Source organism: Micromesistius poutassou (assembly GCF_964030765.1).
Source record: "Micromesistius poutassou genome assembly, chromosome: 7".
Lineage (NCBI taxonomy): Eukaryota > Metazoa > Chordata > Actinopteri > Gadiformes > Gadidae > Micromesistius > Micromesistius poutassou.
In genome coordinates this window covers 6,858,666-6,880,973 of record NC_140277.1, presented here as the reverse complement: position 1 = coordinate 6,880,973, position 22,308 = coordinate 6,858,666, and the positions used below count along the sequence as shown (strand labels likewise).

Here is a 22,308-nt window from a genome sequence, read left to right as displayed (position 1 = left end):
TGCAAATTAATCATTAGATCTACCTCGCTCTACCGGCTGCAACTTGTGTCTGTACTCTAAACAGGTGGTTTATTTTGGCACATTTGGCGGCATCATCCTCCAGTGCCCTACTTTTTAAAAATCTGGCTTTTTCGGCTCCTTTTTTGGCTTCTTTTCCTGCCCTCCACAATCAACGACACTTGTCACTTCTGTTCACTGATTCTCTTCTGTTACCGCTCAAGAAAAGACGCACCATGGACCAAACCCACTCAAATAATTGGGAGGGGAGAACTACTGTACATTGTATAATCCATAATATATATACTGTGATGCTGGGGCTGATATTTCAGATGAATTAAGAACGTCTACTTTAGGAGAAGATAAAATAATGGTCAAAGTACTTTTTTCTTTCGAAGCGGCCCAAAATACATTTGAAAGTGGACCAGCCCAACGGGAAACCTCCCGAACGTCCCGATGGCCACCCCGCGCCTGGTGACATGAGACTTACGTATGCAGGGCCCGAAGGCTTCAGACATTAATCAGACGGCTGTTAGCATCAAGGAGCTTGTTAGAGTCATCATCAGGTAGCATTACACAGGAGCTTTAATCTGATGCAAACTGGGAACATCACCTGTCAGCCAGCCCTTGAGTGAGTGTGTGTTGGGGTGTGCATGTGTGTTTGTGTGTTTGTGTGTTTGTGGGTGGATGGGTCTGTGTGTCTGTGTGCGTGCGTGTGTGCGTGCATGCTTGCGTGATATAGAATAACTTATTTTTAAGACACGGACAGAAAAATATTTGATTTAGTTTTAGGGCATGATCAAGGGAAGATACTGGCAGCAAAGTTACCAAGCATACATTCAGTGAGACAATGGTTGCACATGATTCTTACAGAGAAACGTTCACATTGTGGACAGTAACAACAAACATAGATGAGGGGGTGTGGAGAGTTTAGGATTGGCTAGGGCTGAGGGCTGAGGGCTGGGCAGTTAAAATAATTTACAATACAAAGAAGTCAGTAGCGAGGCCTCGCCTTAGTACCAGACTTTGTGGCTCTAGTGGCAACTCAAATGCTAACTATTTTAACTCCTTTCAATTAGAGAGAGGAAGGGAGCTATCTCTAGATGTAAAGTATAATGTATACAAAGGCCTTTATGATCGATTTGTGATGATATGGACAAGGTTTATATCCGGTATAGGTATAAACATTACGATGAATAAATCCACAACAGTGTGTGTGTGTGTGTGTGTGTGTTCAGTTCCCCACCAGGGAATTTCGAAATAGAAGAAATTGTCTTTTTTTGGCCTGTTTTCTAATGAGGGCCTCCTGAGAGAGCGATGTGTGTGTGTGCCTGCATGTGTATGTGTGTACCTGTGTATGTGTGTGTGTGTGTGTGTGTGCTGTGTGTGCGTGCATTTGTGCGTGCGTGTGTGTGTGCGTGTGTGTGTGTGCGCGTGTGTGCGTGCGCGTGCCTGTGCGTACGCGTGTGTGCACGTGCATGTGTGCTTGTGTGTGTGGGTCTATGTGTGTAGCGACTTGTACCATGGCTCTGGCCTCAGACTAGTCCTCCAGACCAGAGTCCGGGGTGTCAGCAGACAAAGCAACAGATCCCAGGTGATTAGGGCTGAGGCCTCCAGACAAGCCGCGAGGCAGTTCTCGCCCATAGGAACCCTGCGGAGAATAGCCCTTAATGATGACAGAGCATCCACTCCAATGATGACAGCGGAATGGTAGGTTCTGCTGCAGCCCCCCCCCCCCCCCTCACAAACACACTCTGGGCTCCTTCCTAGTACACATACACACACATGAGGTATGTGCACACACACACACACGCATATGCACACATTCACACACACACACACACACACACACACACACACACACACACACACACACACACACACACACACATACACACACACACACACACACACACACACACACACGCATGCACACACGCACACAAAGGATTCTACTTAGCCTAGACCCAAGGTTAAACAGATGAGCACGTCCCACTGCCCCATCGTGTGTGTGTATGTGTGTGTGTGTGTGTGTGTGTGTGTGTGTGTGTGTGTGTATGTGTGTGTGTTTTCCTCCCATCTCAAAGAACATATCCGTGCGTTACTGTGTTGTCATCTTGTCTGTTGTTGTGTGACCACACTCACATTATTGGAAGGGAAGTTGCATGCGAATGAAACAATCGTGATTCATAGTCAATTTGCTCAACATCCTGAACCTGCCCTTCACCCTGATGAGCTGATCATGTTGGAAAGCATCTCATCTATTCTCAGCAAGAATACGATTTCTGAAACGACTGCAGCGGAACACACATGGAACCATCTTATTCAACTACTGAGTCGATCTAACCCTCCTACTAATGAGGTTAATTAAAAAATATGAAGGGTGTTTGTGTGTGTGTGCGTGTGCATGCGCGTGTGCGTGTGTGTGTGTGTGTGTGTGTGTGTGTGTGTGTGTGTGTGTGTGTTTTCAGCTCCACAAAACGAGGCGGCGGCTGTTACCGGAGCAGAGGTTAATTGGAGGATAGCGTCTCCTTCTAACAACTTTTTCAGCTCATGGCCATTTGAAAAAAAAGTAAAGCGATCAGAAATGCACTCTGGGAATTTCTAGCAAGGGGTGAGGTTAGCTCTATGGAAAGAAGCCTCCGCCCACTCACCCTTTGAGCAAAGGAAGAAAAATGGTTTTGCCGTTAGATGACCTGCAGGTAATATTAGTATTAAAATATTCTTCAGCAAATAGAGAGAGGAAAAAAAGTGCCCCAACTCCCAAAGGACAATAAATTAATTTCTCAACAGATCAAAGTCTAGTAATAGAACATCTCTCTTTGACACACAAGTGTAAATTCTCCCCCAGTGGAAACTGCTTTTTCCCCCCCACCATTTTCAAAGATTCTGCTGTCGAGTGATTCCAGCAGAGGCCCATCTTTAGAGAAACACGGTGTGCTGCTGAGATGGTCCATTTAAAACATGTATGGCAATATGTGGAACGCCTCACTGAAGCGTGCTATCTGCTGTCCGCAGGCTCTCTAGACAGGCCAGGAGACCTGTTTGGCCGATTACTGATGACGATTACTGTGTGCGGGAGTGTGTGTGTGTGTGTGTATGTGTGTGTGTGTGTGTGTGTGTGTGTGTGTGTGTGTGTCTGTGACAGTATGAGTGAGTGTATTTGATTGTGTAGGCGTGGGTTTGAGTACATATTGTATTTATCTGATTTATGTTTATGTAATAATAATATTCAAAAACTGATTGTGTGGTGTGTGGGCATGTGTTTGTTTTTATCCACGCTGTATGAATATGTTTGATTTATTTTCATCATGTCATCATGACATGACATACCTAAAGAAATTAATATCGTAATATTGATACACATCTCTGCACGTCTGCACTGAACATATTACTTATTAGACTGTATACTTTGTAATAAACTATTGTGGCCATGAAGAAAAAAACTGGCACTTAATGATTCACTGTGGCATAAGTAACACAACTCCAAAAAACCCTGTAAACAATTTATCCAACAGCATATCATTTTGGGACATGTTTACATTGCCCCAGGGCATGCTGGGTAATTAGCTTGGGATTTCCAGCTGCCAGCGCACAGCCATGGCCAATCTGATAGAATCCTTCTTTGGACAGTTGCTGAATATTTATCCCCGTGCTTTGAAGCCTCAGGTGTGAATGAACAATTTAAAATGCATTTTATTTGTGCAGCCATGTGGAGACAGGCAGACGTGAGTTCGATATCAGAGAGACGGTTTGGATTTAGGTGCTTTCAGGTAGTAGACGGCTTACTAACGAGCGGGGGGGGAGACGAGAATTGTCGCCAGCTGTGCATTGGTAAGAGGACAAAATGTAAACATATATCAACATAACTTATAAAGAATAAATATTGTGTACATATAAGAGGATCCCTCACCCACTGGGAGTCCCACCCAGAATAAGTAAGCGGAGTCATTTCTCACCTGCCAACAGTTGCTGCGCAGCATGAGCTAACCATACCTGCTGGCCTTATCAGACACTCCCAGACTTATGCTAGTGCTAACTTTGGAGGCCAGCGGGGACTGTCAAGAAAGCTTTCGATCCTCTGATCCTCTGACATTTTCACTTTGATTTCTTTGTAATTCATAGTTATGATTATATACAAATATGAATATGGATAGGATATGTCCTGTCCACCCAAAGGCATGGAAGGCTTCGGTGTATCTGAGGGGGTTGTAAAGAGTGTTTGTTGGAGATGGATGCTGTGTTAAGGAGGTGTTGAGGTGCAGGAAAGAGAAACCAGAGACTAGCAGAGAGGCAGAGGAGCTACACAGAATTCTAAGTAGACTGAAGTTCTAAGCTGTCTCTCTCTCTCTTCATCTCTCTTGGTCTCCCTCCCGCTCTCTGTCTCCAGCTCCCTCTGTCTCTCACTCCCTCTCTTTCTCTCTCTCTCTGGTTCTAGCTCTCTGCCTCTCTCTCCTGTCTCTCTCTGAGGTGCTCTGTGTCTGTAGCTCTCTCCCTGCATCTAGCTATCTCTCCTCTGTCCCTAGCTCTCTCTCCCTCTGTCCCTAGCTCTCTCTCCCTCTGTCCCTAGCTCTCTCTCCCTCTGTCCCTAGCTCTCTCTCCCTCTGTCCCTAGCTCTCTCTCTCACCGTCTGTCCCTGGCTCCATGTCTCTGAGGTGCTAAAAGACCAGTTGTGTTTCTTAATAGGACCAGATGGGCTTCGCTCTGACTAAACTCTGAGAACACGTGCCAGCGCTATACACACGCACACACACGCGCGCACACACACACACACACACACACACACACACACACACACACACACACACACAGATGAGAATTCTGTGACTCATCAGCATTCAGAGTAACCGCTAACAGTTTCTCTTGCCTGCTCTTCCTTTTTTCACCTCTCTCTTCCCTTCTCTTTCTATTTGACAATTTGCTGATGGAACCAAAGGGGTGAACAAGAACCACTGTCATTTAGCCATTTATTCCTACCAGGGGAGAGAGAGAAAGCTGGAGAGAGGGAAAGATGGGAGGATAAGAGAGGGAGAGACGGAAGACACGTAGTACCGGAGGGAGACCAAATTTGTTCCAGAGAAGTGACTAAGCTTACTATTCAGGAGATTTTGTATTCCTTGAGTAAACCACGGTAGCATCACAAGGACAGCTTTAGCAAAGTTGTGAAGCATAATCCTGTTAGCGTTTATTCCTGATATGAAAAGGAGTTATGCAAAGCCCCCGTCTCACAAGAATCAAAACAATATCATGGGAAAGCAAACACAACTCCGAACATCGCACCACAGCGACAACTTGTGAAAATACTCAAACTTGTGCGCGAGTTTAATACAAAAAGTCCCAGTGTTGTGTATGTGCGTGTTGTCTGTGCACGTGTGTGTTTGTGTGTGTGTGTCAATGCATCAGTGCATAATCATAACCATGATAATTACCACAAGAAAAACACATGCTTATACAGCCACAAGTGGACCAAATTAATCAACATTTCCCATCTAGGATTAATAAAATATATTGCATTTAAAGTATAGCTAAAATTCTCTATCTATTCACTATCCTTAAATGTACCCCACACGCCCCTTATCCACAAAGTTAAGATCCTGGCTCATCAACACTCACCCTTTACTCCCTAAATCACCTCCATTACGTACCCTTATTTACTGTTGTTGTGCGTTTTATGTCTGTTATATATAGAACACATCTTCTCCAGAATCTTTTACACATTGTATGTCTTCTAACGACACACATCCATAAGGGTTGTATTTATGATGTCATGTTATTAAATATAATGTATTTGAATATCTAGGGCAATACGGATGTCAACTTTAGCCTCCCTGGCTAACTCTGAAACATTTACACAAAGGATTGTGTGTGTACGTAAGACATGCAAGGAACCAAGATCCCCCACGTGGCAAATATGGAAGTGTCATCTTGGCACATGCCGGGCCCAACGTCCTTCACCCTGTGCAGAGTGTGTGGGAGGGGGGGAGGGGGGGAAGAGGGTCTCTCAGGAACACCTGACCATGTTCCATCACTTCAGAGCTCTGACTCCATTGTTCCCGAGTCGATGGGGACAGAAAAATGCACGGGGGCCCCGGGGGCGTGACAGAGGCACATTGTCCAAACACATGGCACTGTTTGTGCAGTGCTTGAATGCTGGAGAGAAGCAACTGCTCCTGAAAGCCCTTAAGTGGAAGGATGGACCAACTGAAGCCGAGCGTGGCTACAGATAGAATAAGGGGGAGGGGGGGGGAGGAGAGAAAGGTGGGGGAGGAATGGGTGGGCACATGGGACCCAGAGTAAAAAAAATAAATAAAATCCTCCGCTGCCAGCCAGCCGTGCCTAATAAGAAATACCTGTTTCACGCACCAAGTAAACATCTCGACGTAACCGCGGGCAACGCCTTGCCGTCGTGACATTTTAGGAGGGCGTCTCGAATATGCAGCGAGCAAAAAAAAAAAAAAAGTTTCTAATAGTTTGTAACTTTCTATTTTTCAGTGTGGATGGTATGCTTAATCCTTCCAGTGTGTGGGGTGAAATGGCGCCTCAGTAATGCATCAACGGTTTACAGGCAGGCTTCTAGTTGGGAACAGGTGATTGGCAAGCACAGCAGCACACATGGCTGCCGAGAGAATTCGCAGCATCATGATGAACACGGTGTCAGTGTTGATCGGTAAACCGCACGGCACAGAGAACAATAACAACAATAAACCGCACCTTGAACCCGTGTGTGAGAGGGGCAGGTAGATGTGTGTGTGTGTGTCCTGTCGCAGTGTTGTCAAGGAGTAGCTCACACCCCAGGCGGAGTAATGAATAGTTTGTATTGGTGTGCTGATCCCTGTCACCGAGGAAGTGTGCTGTGCTCGTTATGTATCAACACCAACCACAAATGAGGGTAAAAAAATATACGCCAACATAAATACTGTGACAGAAATCTCTGCATTGTTGTGCCATTGAACGGCACGGATGTGACAGGTGTACGAGCTGAACGAAAGTTGCAAGTCTAGTTTATGGTATTGTTTATTCCTGAGTCTGAGATTGAGGAGAGTGAGCAAAGCGGTATGGAAGGGTGTATGGAAATCGGCACCACTTTGCATGGTTTTGCTCTTTTATCGGTACGTACATTTAAGTTTACATGACGCATGTCACTCTAATAGGTTTTGAATAGCGAGTATCTAAACCTGTTTAACCACAACTCAAAAGACACACCCATATACTGTATACATCACAAACTCACTATGTGTACTTTAATCAATGTCATACACGCATGCGTGTTGATTCCTTCAACCTGTTGCATGTCACATCATCGTTCCTGAGTTCCTAAGAGAGTTTGGTTCGTAAAGACTAATCAGTTTGGTGTGGGATTTGTCGAGCGAAGAAGCACTAGCAAAGACAGACAGGTTTGGTTTGACTACACCTCAACACCTCTAGCAAAGACAGACTGAGGTTTGGTTTGACTGTGGTCTGACATCAACCCTACGGCTCCAATGTAAAGAGAGACTGAGTTCAGGTTGGTCCTACCTGCTTGTCCTTGTCCTTGGCCTTCCCGCTGCCGGAGACCCGGGAGGAAGTGACATCACGGGGGATGACAGAGATCTGGTGCAGTGGCATGTTCATCCCAGCGGATCCAAGCGGAGCGTGTTCACACACTCACTTCCTGTTCCACTGCAGGAGCACCCGGCATGATGAGGTCTAGGAGTGGCCTGGAGACGACACACGCAAGCACACACGCAGATGCACACAAACACACACATATATATACACACACACACACACACACACACACACACGCACACACAGACATGCACTTTAGAAGGTAGAACTTGTAAACACAGCAGGTTAACAATGTGTGTAGGCCTCCCCAACTACAGCAATCAAAGCAAATAAACGGCAGAATGAACACTCATCATTCCGATTTTAAGAAGTGAGGATAATTGTTGTTGGTATATATGCTACACGTGAACCTCCTAAGATGGCGCAATTTGATTGGTTCACTATCTCAGGATATTGGGCAATATCCCATGATTGAGATCTCACACTCAGCGCGTCACGCTAGTCTCGTCACACTAGTAAAAACAAATAAACCGCTAATAAAAACAAATAAATCCCGGCAAAAAGTGTTATCTTGTTTATTTTTGGAGTGTTCACGTGTAGTATATACTAAAACAATTATTCACCTCCTTCGGCGAATAATTGTTAATTAGTAGGGCTGAATAAAGCATTCATGTTGATGAGTGACATGGTTTAAGACGGCCCTTTTCCTCATGGCCCATATCAAGTCAGGTTGACGAGGCATGCATGGGTCTTTTTGGCACCAAGGAGTACATTCAGAGTTGCCATGTCACCGTGGGACCCCTCACAGTTATAAATAGAATAGAATCAGGTATAAAATCTTTCCTTCCCCACCCCCCCCCCCAAGAAGAACCATTAGTCTTGATGACAGGGAGCACCAGAATCAGGCCGCTGACCTATTTCGAGCAGCTCTGAACTCAGGAGGGCATCGTACCTCTTATGCTCAGCGTTGGTCGGCAACATAGACTGTGGTGGCAGAGACTCGAGTGCTGCTGCCATGATGTCAGATTGACAGATGAGATGGCAGACAGCGTGAGGTTGGGCTGGAGACTTACAGAACAGCTTGGATAAATAGAGTGTTTTGTTTTTTTATTACTTGAGTTAATGCAGCCATCTGCACTGCCACTGACATCAATTAAGACAGAGCCCCCCTCTCAACACTTTAAGTAGTCTAAGTGTGTGTTTTTGGGAGTGTCAGCAAGTGAGCGAGAGAATGTGTGTGTGTGTGTGTGTGTGTATCTGTATGTGTATGTGAGGGAGAGAACGTGTACGTGCGCATTTGTGTGTGTTTGTGTGCATATGGGTGTATGGGTGTATGTGTGTGTGCGTGTGTGCGTGTGTGTGTGTGTGCATGTAAAGGCGTGTTTGTGCATGCATGTGCATGTACGTTTATGTAGGGTAGAGACAGAGAAATGCAAACTCTGAAGCCTCAGGCTCCGCTCTGCAACAGAGACAGTGGCCTTCTATGAGGGAGGCCAGAAGATATGATCAGAGGGGCATGGGAATCTCTTGGGTTTACTGAGGGGCTAGCGTCCCGTTAAGATAGGACCGGCACATGCAGCCCAGTTGGCAAGAGAGGGACAGCGTGGAGCCACTGTTAATCACCGCCTATATCTCTTTCACACACACACACACACACACACACACACAAATGTACTGAATCACTCACTCACTCCCTTTCACACATGTATACATACACACAGACACACACACACACACACACACACACAAGTTCCTAAGAAGGGAGGCAATGACACACACCTGTGTGAACTCGTCATGAAACGAGAGCTTGACAGCCCTAATCGATCGTCCACGCATGGCTGAACACACGCACGCACACACACACACACACACACACACACACACACACACACACACACACACACACACACACACACACACACACACACACATATATATACATGCAAAGATAATCAAAACACACACACACACACGTCAACACACTCACACACACAAGTACACAGCTGGAGCATCTGTTACCCGCAAAACAGCTGGGACTATAAGCTGCGGGCAAGTGAGAGAAATTACGACCACAGAAAAACAGCGAGAGGAACATTTCCTTTACAGTGATCAAAGTGTTGGCAGGTTAGCATCCAGGCTGTCAGCCCAGAACACAACGTTTGAGAACCCGGTTTACATCATATGTGACCTGAGGAGGTCTTTACGCATGCTAGCCTCATCAGATATATTTATCTAAGTTTTTAGTTGATGATACAGGAGTGAAGAAGAAAGTCTTCCACCAGTGCCTTACCCTGACTATTTAGCAGACTCTAGATAAATCGTTTAGCGCAGGGACGGGTTGCAATTCTTGCCCTTGAATTCCTTGAGGTAGTTTGTAGATGTCAGGGTTCAAAGCCAGTACCTTTGGGCTAGGACTCGAGCACCCATAACCACTACACGATGAGGTGGTCAGAGTGATTGACTGCCTGGTTCAACCCTGAATGTACACAGACTACCTGTAAGCTTCCCTCAGCAAGATGCCGACAACCCCTAACTGCTCATCAAAAATCACAGGCAATCGCTATGGAAACAATCACCTGCCATACCATTATCGCTCTTAAGTAGATGCAAGTGTAAATGCAGCTCAACTATTTTTGGGCATTTTTGGAGCACTTACTCTGGGCAGGCTGACAAGCTCAGAAAGTGTTTCAACAATTTCCAGGTGGCCGCAACCTTATCACCATCCTCATTGTCTACCAGGGGTTGGCAATGACCAGTTGCCATGGCAGCCGACCACTCCATGTGTCAATGCAAGCTGTGTATGTTCAGACGCAGGAGCATAATGGCAGTCTTGACAAAGGACAAACGCAAGCGTCAACATTTTACTCACACTATGTTAAGTAAGTAATGTGTGTGTGCGTGTGTTTGATACGGGCACGATCCTATCATATAGGCTAAACCAGTGCGATCAGTAGAAACATATGATTATAAGGCATTACATAGATACAATCCTTCCAGATAAAAGCAGATAGTTCCCGTATGAAAGCAAGTGCAAATTATTTTTCACAGATGATCTGTTCTGCCATTCAATGGCATAATATCTTGTTTAATATTCAGTTATCCAAGAGAACTCTCTGTCCCTGTTCTTTCCGATAGGACCAGACTGTTCATGGACTTGACCCTGCTCTACTGCACAGGGGTAAACCAAAATGTAAAGAAACTCCCATTATAGTACTAAAGTACAGTTTTTCTTCTGAACCAGAAAGGCTGATCCTTCATTAGTCTTTTCATTAATGACATACATCACAAACAATGTAACCCGCTCCCTTTTACTGGAGAACTAATGGAACGGACATGTGACTCCCTCTTAGGTTTATTTGTTTGTGTAATGTGACATAGATAGCGTGTTCCAGTGGGAGAACCACGAGAGATACTGTAATGGTACGCTGGCTTTGATACGACCACTAGAGCAAGCTATTTCAAGCGTTTATTGCTTATTATTTTACGTCATCAACTTATTAATCAACTTAGGGGTATTCATCTGAATATATAACTTTTTAGTGGATGTACAACTGTACTGTAGCTTTCTGAAGTAGCTAATATGTTGGGTTTCCAAGTTAAACAGCTAATTAGCATGGGGACAGAGCTCGAGGCGCAAGGTCATTTGATCCTTCATCGTGTAACAATCACACCACATGCTAGCCAACTGTCAGTGAGAGTCCTGTAGGCTCATTTACATATGTGACAGTGGGAATGTTGAGATTTTATCCCTTGGAATGTTAAATGTTAGCATCATCTCATGTTTTCCAGCTGTAAACAAGGTTTCATGGGTTCATTTGGATGTACACTAACTTATCTGATCCTTCTTTTTATTGGTGAACAATACCTATGGCTGTGGAAATGAAATGTGATGCAATCTCTGTTAGACATTGGCCTCATAGGATTCACAATCACAAGGGAGCCTACATATAAAATATAACCCAGTACACACAACACAGATAATAATGCTAAGTGGTTTGACTCCAACAAGTAGCTGTATTTTTTGGATTCAATGCCGAGGTTGAACAGATATTCTTAACAAGATGATGGTGATGAAGAGCCCTTTAGTCAGGCCAACGGTCAGTGTTGGCCGAATTTCAAAATCACACTCTTGTGTCACCTACTGGCTAGGTGTGATTTGAACAAATCAGACAAGGACCAGCAAGCTTGAATCTAGTTGTTCTCACACGTTCTCACACATTTGTTCTCCCACGTTGTCTCACACCTTTTCTCTGGTGACTTAGGATCTTGTGACTTAGAATTCAGACTGAAAGTTGGCTCTGTTATATAGAGAAACTTATCAGCACTAAAATTAAATGACTAAATAAACAAATATTGCAGAAAACACTGTTAAAAATTAGGGAATAATAACCCTGGTGTTCTATTCTAACTGCTAGCAGAATTTAGCCCTGGGAGACGCCAACAAGCAAGTTGTTTAATGTGTAACGTGTCATTCCTTTAGGGAACAAAATTACAGTGGCTCTTTGTTAGCATGAGCTAGGGTTTCCTTCTGTCTACAAGGCATGCACACACAAAGTTAAATTTTTACCTTTAAAGGCATATCCTGAAATCTGTTAGAACATACTGCCATTTAGTAGAAAACTTCAGCCAAAACAAATATTTCAACAATCTCCACTGGGATATTTACCATTAACAATTCAACTAAAACTATCATGGTACTGTATATACTCTGTTCCTCTGCGTACAACATATATTTCCCAAATAACGATTAATACACGTTCATTCTGCAGACATCCTAGCCTAGAGAAATGGATTTCAGGGTGATACGTCACTGTCAGATAGGTCAGAGAAAACATTTGTACCACAGTGCTTTTCAACAACAGTAGTAAACAATAAGGAGCTAGTAATAACAATAGAAAACAACAAGTAGTTTCCAACTAGTATAAATTGTTTATTTTGTAGACTATATTATTTTGCTATGTTCATTGTTTAGTAATTAATTGTTGAATGGTCTGCAAGTATTACAGCAGTAGAAAACAATAAATAGTTTCCAACTACAGCAGTAGAAAATAATAACAAGTTTACTTCTACTTCAAGTAGTAATACTTCTACTACCAAAGTAGAAGTACAGATACATTTAATTAAATAAAAACAGGAGTGCTGAATAACATGTTAATGATTGAGCGAGGGGCATTCCTCAATCATGAGCGCACGCATACCTATGCGTTTATGTGGAGATACCTGCATGATGAATACAAATTTGTTTCCAAGTAACCTTCTGGTGTTGTCATATAAATACAAACAGGTGGAGCTACACATTTAGCAGAAATGAACACATGAAATGTAGAATAGTCTTTTCCAGTCCTAGTACTTTAGGACTGTCGACAAGGCCAAGAAACTGAAATCCTTTTTATTTCTTATTGACCTCACACCTCCAGCAGACACAATCCCAATATTGGTCCACTTGTTTGTCTACTTCCAACAGATGGCTCGCAGACCAGCATGCAGTAAAGTGTGTGTGTGTGTGTGTGTGTGTGTGTGTGTGTGTGTGTGTGTGTGTGTGTGTGTGTGTGTGTGTGTGTGTGTGTGTGTGTGAGTCTGTGGTTGTGTGTGTACACACACATAAATCTGTACACACACATGTGTACATATTAACCATTAACTAACAGTAGTTAATGTTATAGGTATAAATTACTAATGGTTAACTTGTTTACTTATGGTGTTAGGGTTAGGGTTATGATGTTAATAAAGACATTCATGTATACATTATTTAATAGTGAATGGGATAACTCTGAGCCACCAACCCTAACCCCAAAGCTAATGCTATATAGTAATGCTTATTATTGCATTAACTAATGCTAATTAATGTACCATTAATTGAAAGTGTTACCTTGTAATCTGATGCGGTTTGTTAAAGGATCACTAATTTAATTGTGACCACTAGAGGGCAGAAAGTACGCTCAGAAGAGCAAAAATAAACAACCGCATAGATGAGCTACTACACGCATTTTACTCCATTATACATACGGCCATCAAACCGTTTCTGTTGTCAAATTGTGCCAAAAAACAAAAAGGGGCTTACAGTACCATGATGAAATGGGTTCAGTTCACTATGGTTGCAAAATTGAATGAAATATATATAAAAAAATACACAATAGTATGCAAGACAGCAGAAGCTCAGTTTTTACTTTAATCAGAAATCCCAAATATCATTGCAGTTGTTCTTCCTTAGGATGAGAACAGAAAAATACTGAGCAGCCCAGCTTTTGTAAAATCAATTTTGGTCGGTTGCAATGACACAAAAAACGTTGTGAATATATCAATGCTTCGGGTGTTTTCTATGACGTGTGTATGCATATCATTAGATTGCATGATGTATTATCTGTATTATGTGGGTATACAGAATATGTGTACAAATGATCCTGTTATATTCATGATATTTGGTGGCATAAAAAAAACTAGCCAACCCTAACCCAAAATGCCAAGCAATGCAACACAATGTAAAACAATATGAATGATTATAAAAACAACATAACGTACCACACATTTCAATTGATAGATTGCAACAAAGGCCATGTGCAGTCTCATGTTGACTTCACAGTAAAATGTTTGCCAGAAGTTACTTTTTTAAAGAAGTAAAGTTGTGGACCCCTAGTGTTAATGATCCCCCTGCCAGGAGCCGACAAGAGCCTTGAGGGGTGATGACAGCACTAACGACAACATCAACCATTGGTGGACACTGCTGCTCTACGGCAACACTCCCTCATTTGGCGTTTCCGCTGAGCCCGCACTTCTCCCGGGTTGAATTATATGAACTGCCAAATGCTGTACCTTTATTGTTCATAAATTACAGTCTACTATATAGGTCAGCCGTTGCATACACACCTCCACGCACAAACAATCGCACGCTCCAACTTGCGCGCACATTCTCACACACACACACACACACACACACACACACACACACACACACACACACACACACTAACACACCCTTTCCTGCCCTGCACACACACACACACACACACACACACACACACACACAAGCACTAACAATAACCCCCCCCCCACTGGGGGTCAGGGGACTGGGTCATTTCAGATCCATAACAATACATACATCTGATCCAAGCGATGCACTATAATATCCTGTTTCACTTCCTGGAACTCTTCACTTACTCTTCATTATAATGTATGAATCGAAGCCCTCTGCCCTTCCCTGACATGCTGGATGGTACCACAGTAAACGATAGCGCCGACGGAACACAGGACAGTACAGCCATGTGGTGGGAGTATGACATCATCCGGGGGATGTGGCAGTGGGATAACAGCGGTTTATCGATGTGCTGCTTCCTCTGGAGCCGCCGGAGAGCACAGAGAGAGACGAGAGGGACGAGAGGGAGGTATACCAGGCAGGGTACCCAGCCTGGTACCGGCGGGGCAGGGCAGGGTAACATATAAGGTTACAGCACAGTGGTGAAAGCCAAGCCGCACACAGTCGGTTACTTTCTACCCTTTAATTGTGTGATTGTATTACAGCGCACGCCAGACACCGGCGCGACTGAACTGAACTGAAGCGGCGCGGCGGTTGGAATGCGTTCCAAGCATCATAGTCGAGGGTGAGATGACATCATGGAGCCCGAGCTGACGCTCCTAAGGGACTTGTAATAGTACTTGGAACATAGGACTGGTGCAGTCTTGTCTGGATAGACAGAGAAGACTGTGGTAAATGTACTTTTAATGAGCGGATGATTGGCGTCAATTGAACAAAAATTATTAAATTTATAATGCTGGACTCCCACTGGTGGATTAAGAGGTAACGACAGACATTTGAATGGCTTCTCTGCCGTCAACGGAGTGGAGAACAGAAAGCTATACACATTCCACACGCAGGCACACACACAAATACACACACACACACACACACACACACACACACACACACACACACACACACACACACACACACACACACACACACACACACACACACACAATATTAGTTAGTTGGATTATAGAGCACACTTTTTTTCAGGCTAGTTTCACTTCCTGTCCTCATGAGAAGAATGATTATACTGTTCCACAGTTAGCAATTAGACCAGATTGAGTGACAGATGGGAGAAGGTCAAAGGAAAAGTAGCACTTTTAGGACACATTTCATGACCCTCGTTAACTTTATTAATTCCAGTCTGTAGTTAATTAACGAGAAGAGAACACACCTGTGCTTATTTGAGTCTGGCAAGAGATTGATGTTTCTCAGGATGTATGGGTTTGTGTTTTTTATCAAGATGGTTTAAAGAATGGGTGTTTTCAGAGATACTGAAAATACTAGTCAGCTGTGGTCTATTGTGTGGCAGAATTGACAGCAGCTAATTGGTGGTTGTTCCTAAGTCTTCAGTATAATGATCATATTCTCTTCTCCCCTCCTAACTTATCTCCAAAAACTAAAGTACACAGTAATTTTCCAAACACACAACGATGAAGTCCATGAAGACTCAAAGCCCTTTGATTTTCTATGGTCCCATCTCTGTCAGCCTGCTTGGAATCATAGTCTTAAATTGTGATTTTCCCTTGTCTATGTCACTCTATCTATATAAAGGAGCAACCACCTATAGGAGCATCCACCAATTAGCTGCTGTCAAATATTGTGTGTGTGTGTGTGTGTGTGTGTGTGTGTGGTGTGTGTGGTGTGTGGTGTGTGTGTGTGTGTGTGTGTGTGTCTCCAGAAGGTATGGACATTGCGGTGGAAAGTAAAAAGTCTTTGTGTGAGTGATTCACTTATTGTCAGACGGTAACTTATTTCTTTACACTGCCAAGGGCAATTGTTGGTGGGAGATTACAATGCATGAAGGGGAATCACAAATTATGGTACTACAAAATCTTGAGCCTAATGCTCAAATGCTAATGCAATAAATATGAGTTACTTAAACATCCATAATCCATACTGAATGTATTACATTATATATTCTGTATAGTGTTATATATTAAACACTGGGATTAGCCTGTCTCTGTATGCATGCATTCTTTAAAGGTTATCAATGGGAGCTCCAGTGTCTCCTCTCTGAGTGTGAAAGAGACGTTCAAAGAAAGACATGTTGCAATCCTATGTGGGGAGGAGGAGGCATAGGGTGAGCTACAGACTACACACATTGTTATCTGACATTTTATACACGCATAGTAGGCAGATAGCCCACCGGCCACACAACTTGACAATGAGTCTTCTTATCCTAACGTTAGCGTGAGAGATAAGAGTAAGAGGCTGCGATGACTTAACACTGGTGTGAAGTACAGTAGTTGGTTCTTGCTCATACGTCATCAGTCATTGGTCGTAGGGAAATAGTATGAGATTTGAATAATGGGACAAATCCCATTATTACAACGTTATTGTGAAATAATGGGATTTGTCCCATTGTGGATGAGGTGCAGGTTAATGTGAAAGAGCAAATAAGTTTAAACAAATTCATGCACCTGTAATTTACTTTTATCGCCGCTTCCAATTAACGACATGTGATAGATCTGTCAAACGGTTGCTTGAGCATTAGATGGAATAGTAGAATCAATTATTCGTCTCTAAATCAAATACATGACTTTGTGCGAGCATCTTAATTGAATTTAAATGGTTTTACTTGAAGTTATGCTTTACCGTGTGATTAAGGGAATGCATTGTGCGCATCGTGATGTTTACACTGTGCGTCGATGGAGTGTGAAGTGGAATGTGCTGTAGAGTATCTAGTTACGCGGTGCCCCCCCAGCCCCCCGACTAATTATCTCAGCAACATGTTTATTGTCAGGCAGTAGCCTACTGCTATTATATTTGGTAGGTCATAATCATAATCCATCATACCACAACAACAACCACCTTGCAAATATATCCAACCTTCCTGACCCCCACACAGACCGATATCTGATTTAATCATGAAATAACACAGATTTGTATGCCAAGTAGCCTATTAGGACTGTTTACTGATTATGGTTACAATGTTGGGGGGTCGGGGTGGGACAATCACCTACCTATATATATATATATATATTTTTTTTCATTAACGAAATACAACAGCTCGATTATCAGACGCGGTGAAACCAATGTTCATTCATTACATTGCTTTACAGATAAGCTACAACCTAATCAGAACATATATACAGGTTAGACATATATGAACCTCTTGGTTCCGGAGGATAAGAAAACCAAAAATGGACAGAGAAGGGAGGCATCTCATCATCTCCCATCCGAGGACAATACCAGAGCGTTTCACGGGCTGAATCGCTGCCACGCTCCAACCACACAACGTCCAGTTAAACCATCAAAACTACCAAACCACATCCTATAGTGAAATACAGCGAGGGATTTTAGACCATGCATATCAAATACAAATAACAATAAAATAATGTCATCAATGATAGGCTACCACAACAATCCACACGCGCATCGCCGCCCGGAGCCAACCCAGCGATGGTGCAGCGGGTGATGAACAGCCCCAGTCTAAATAGATGGAAAGGACAGCCGGGGAAAATTCAATGATTATACAATTCTTACTGGCGTGAATAAACGGCTGACACTTACCGCTGTCTCGAGGGCCAAATGGGGACGACGACGTTCCGTTTGATTTTATGTCATAGCGCTGCTCCTCGGCCGTCAGATATAAGACTACAGTCGCCCTATGCGCCACACAGACTTCCGTGTTCAGATAAAATGGGGTGAAAACATGCAAGGATAACAACGACACTAGAGGGCCAGGCGGCGTATGCGAGCTGAAATAAATAAATAAATAAATAGATCAATAATAAATAAATATATATCCAAAAATATATATGTAGACCTACCCTCTTTCATCACTAGTCTTTCTCTGTTCTGCATTCTTGCACATCCCTGGACGAATGGTGGTTGGTGTTTATGTATATATACAGTAGGCTATATATATGCTTTTGGGGTTTTGTTAAAACGTTGAACATAATGCAAATAAAGTAGGATTGCCTATATGACGATGAATGAAAAGTAGGACCATATATTACAGAATCATCCTTTATTAAAATAAAATGGTGTTGGGTGAGGGGGGGATTTAAGATCATGGAAGTCTAAACTGTCCCATAATGGGACTCTGCAGAATCCAATGGACCTCATTCGGCTAATTCTATTGCCAAGAGTCAGAAATGTATTCACTGTGTGTCTGTGTTGGGAAGACTTCACCGACATGAAGAAAAAGAGAGAGAGAGAGAGAGAGAGAGAGAGAGAGAGAGAGAGAGAGAGAGAGAGAGAGAGAGAGAGAGAGAGAGAGAGAGAGAAGCCCCTCTCTCACTGGAGGCCAGGCTCTCTCTATCTCTGTGAAACATGTCATTGTATCTGGGCTTATTACTGATGCACAGTCTGCCACCGTGTCCTTGGGGGTGGAGGACAACGGCTCTTCTGTCTGGGCAGAGAGGGCACCTCTCAGGGACTCGTAGGCCAGATTTACATACATGATGGGTCTGGAACACAGGCTAGCTCCTACCCGGTCTTCCACGGCCCCCCGGATAGTATGAATGGAAAATCAAAGCCCCCTATATACTTTTTTTTTTATGAAGGATTCCACTTTGATGTAGTGCTACAAGCGAAGCAGTGAGAAGAGAAGACCCCAAAACTGAGATATGATACATAGGACTGCTCTTCCGAAGAAGAATGTAGTGTGTGTGTGTGTGTGTGTGTGTGTGTGTGTGTGTGTGTGTGTGTGTGTGTGTGTGTGTGTGTGTGTCGCTAACCTGCAGGGCGGCTTAAGGCATGTCTCTCAAGGCAGATCCGATCCTAAAGTGTCTATGGTATGCAGCAATACATACCAGCCCACTGTAACAATCCGTGTGTGTGCGTGTGTGTGTGTGTGCAATGATTGCATGTGCATGTGTAGGATGTTATGAGAGAGAGACATCTGTATACATGGTGATGTATGACTGCTGCAGTACTTATTTAGAAATAAATATTTACTTATTTCTATTTTTATTACTTTTAACATTGTATACTTATGCACTTTTTACCCTTGAAGGATGGGTTGACTGTAAACTGAATTACCCCTCAGGGACTGTTAAAAGTAATCTTAATCTGAATCTGAATCTGTGAGGGGATAGTCCTATATATGATATATGTGCTTTATTAATGACAGATTGGAAAAAAAAATAAAGAAAGTAATACACATTTTAAAAATGTATTGATAAGAAATGTTTTATTTTGTAACTTTTTTTGGAAGAAAAATGTAGGTAATGGGATGAAAAAAGCTGAGGGAAAACAGATTTCACTTTGTTTGGATCCTCTTTTTATCAAGATGTGTGCAAAGACACAAGATCTGAGGGTGCCCTGAAAGATCTGACCTGAACTTTGATGTCCCTCAGGCTTTATTTTGAAACTACGGTAAAACATGTGATCTATCCAAAATATCCTTTGGGAAAAAGTAAATCTTCAATATCAGCATACACTGAGCAAACAATGGGTCCATTGAAATCAGATGGCGTCCTGTGGGCCCACCACCTGCAGGGAGACCCGCTGGGGTCGGGTGCGCTGCCACATGGGTGGCAGTGAAAGTCGTGGGTCCCGACGGACCAGACCCGAGCGGCAGAAGCTGGCTCTGGGGACGTGGAACGTCACGTCACTGTGGGGAAAGGAACCGGAGCTTGTGAGGGAGATGGAGCGCTACCAGTTAGATCTGGTGGGGCTTACCTCTACGCACAGTCTCAGCTCTGGTACCGTACTCCTGGATAGGGGTTGGACTCTATTCTTCTCTGGAGTTGCCCAGGGCGTGAGGCGCCGGGCGGGTGTGGGGATAATCATAAATCCCCGGCTGAGCGCCGCGGAGTTTACCCCGGTGGACGAGAGGGTCGCCTCCCTACGCCTAAGGGTGGTGGGGGGGAAAACTCTGACTGTTGTTTGTGCGTATGCACCGAACAGCAGTTCAGAGTACTCGGCCTTCTTGGAGACCCTGAATGGAGTCCTGTATGGGGCTCCGGTAGGGGACTCCGTAGTTCTGCTGGGAGACTTCAACGCCCACGTGGGCAACGATGGAGACACCTGGAGAGGCGTGGTGGGGAGGAACGGCCTCCCTGATCTAAACCCGAGTGGTCGTTTGTTACTGGACTTCTGTGCTAGTCATGGATTGTCCATAACGAACACCATGTTTGAACATAAGGGTGCTCATAAGTGTACCTGGTACCAGAGTACCCTAGGTCGAAGATCGATGATCAATTTCGTGATCGTGTCAGCTCATCTGAGGCCTTAGGTTTTGGACACTCGGGTGAAGAGAGGGGCGAAACTGTCAACCGACCACCATCTGGTGGTGAGTTGGATGAGGGAATGGGGGAAGATTCTGGACAGACCTGGTAAGCCCAAACGGGTAGTGCGGGTGAATTGGGAACATCTGGAGGAGGCCCCCGTCCTAGACATCTTCAACTCTGGTTTCCGCTCTGGTCATTCTACCGAAACTGCCTTAATTACAGTGACTAATGACCTGCTACTGACAATGGATTCCGGACAAACTTCACTACTGTTACTTCTTGATTTAAGCGCAGCATTTGATACAATAGATCACAACATACTACTAAGCCGCTTACAACAAAACATTGGTATACAGGGCTCTGCACTTTCATGGTTCCATTCATATCTCACTAACAGACTTCAGTATGTGACCTACAATGATGCTACATCTAGGCCTGCGGAGGTAAGATTTGGGGTGCCACAGGGGTCAGTACTGGGCCCCATCTTGTTCTGCATTTATCTACTCCCACTTGGTAACGTACTACGTAGTTTTAATATAAGGTTTCACTGCTATGCTGATGACACCCAGCTCTATGTGCCTATACAAACAAATGACTCCACTCAACTCAACAACTTAGAGGCTTGTATATCAGACATAAAGAGATGGATGTCTAGAAACTTTTTACTGTTAAACACAGACAAAACAGAGCTGTTAGTTATACGTCCACGGAGGACAAAGCATGCTGAGGATTTTAGAGTCTGCGTCGATGACTGTTTTATAACAGAGAGCAAAACTGTTAAAAGTCTGGGTGTCACCTTCGATGAATTTTTAACATATAGGCCTCACATAAGAAATATTTCCAAAATTGCCTTTTATCACCTAAGCAACATCGCAAAAATCAGGCCTATGCTATCCCTAAAAGATGCTGAAACTCTAGTCCATGCATTTGTTTCATCTAGGCTAGATTATTGTAATGCATTACTTTCTGGCCTACCTGCATGCACTTTAAGAACCCTACAGCTAATTCAAAATACAGCAGCCAGAATTTTAACAAAAACACGGAGAAGTTCACACATAACACCTGTTTTAATCTCATTACACTGGCTACCCATTCCTGCACGAGCAGATTTTAAAATTCTTCTTTTAGCCTATAAAGCACTAAATGGACTTGCACCTTCATATGCGTCAGATCTGGTATCCCCCTACACCCCCTCGCGCCCTTTGCGATCTCTGGACGCTGGCCTGCTGACAATTCCCAGGGTAAAAACAAAATCTGCAGGCCAGTGCTCCTTTGCTTTCAGAGCTCCATATCTGTGGAATAGTCTTCCGTCGCATGTTAGGGGAGCCAGTTCCACAAATATTTTTAAAAGCAAACTAAAAACCTTCCTCTTCTCAAAACATTATGGCCTACCCTATAACCCATGAATTTGTTATTTTATAATGGTTTTCATTTGTTTTACATCTGTTTTATATCTGTTTTATATTTGTTTTATTGAAATCATTTCTTCATTTTAATGTATTACTCTTATTTCTATGTACGGTGTTTTGAGACCATGCTTATGGTGATACTGCACTT

The 22,308-nt window shown here is 43.6% G+C and overlaps 1 protein-coding gene across 2 annotated transcripts in view; it reads right to left on the bottom strand.

Moving 5' to 3' along the window:
- marchf8 (membrane-associated ring finger (C3HC4) 8) overlaps window positions 1-18,183 on the bottom strand; it is a 64,918-nt gene extending 46,735 nt beyond the window's left edge. For both annotated transcript variants that reach the window (XM_084470089.1, XM_084470088.1), the window contains exons 1-2: window positions 18,083-18,183; window positions 7,513-7,694 (exon numbers count right to left, since the gene is read on the bottom strand). In XM_084470089.1, the coding sequence (XP_084326215.1) occupies window positions 7,513-7,608 (96 nt within the window). In that variant the 5' untranslated portion in view covers window positions 7,609-7,694; window positions 18,083-18,183. The remainder of the gene's footprint in view (window positions 1-7,512; window positions 7,695-18,082) is intronic.
- Between the last annotated feature and the right edge of the window lie 4,125 nt (window positions 18,184-22,308).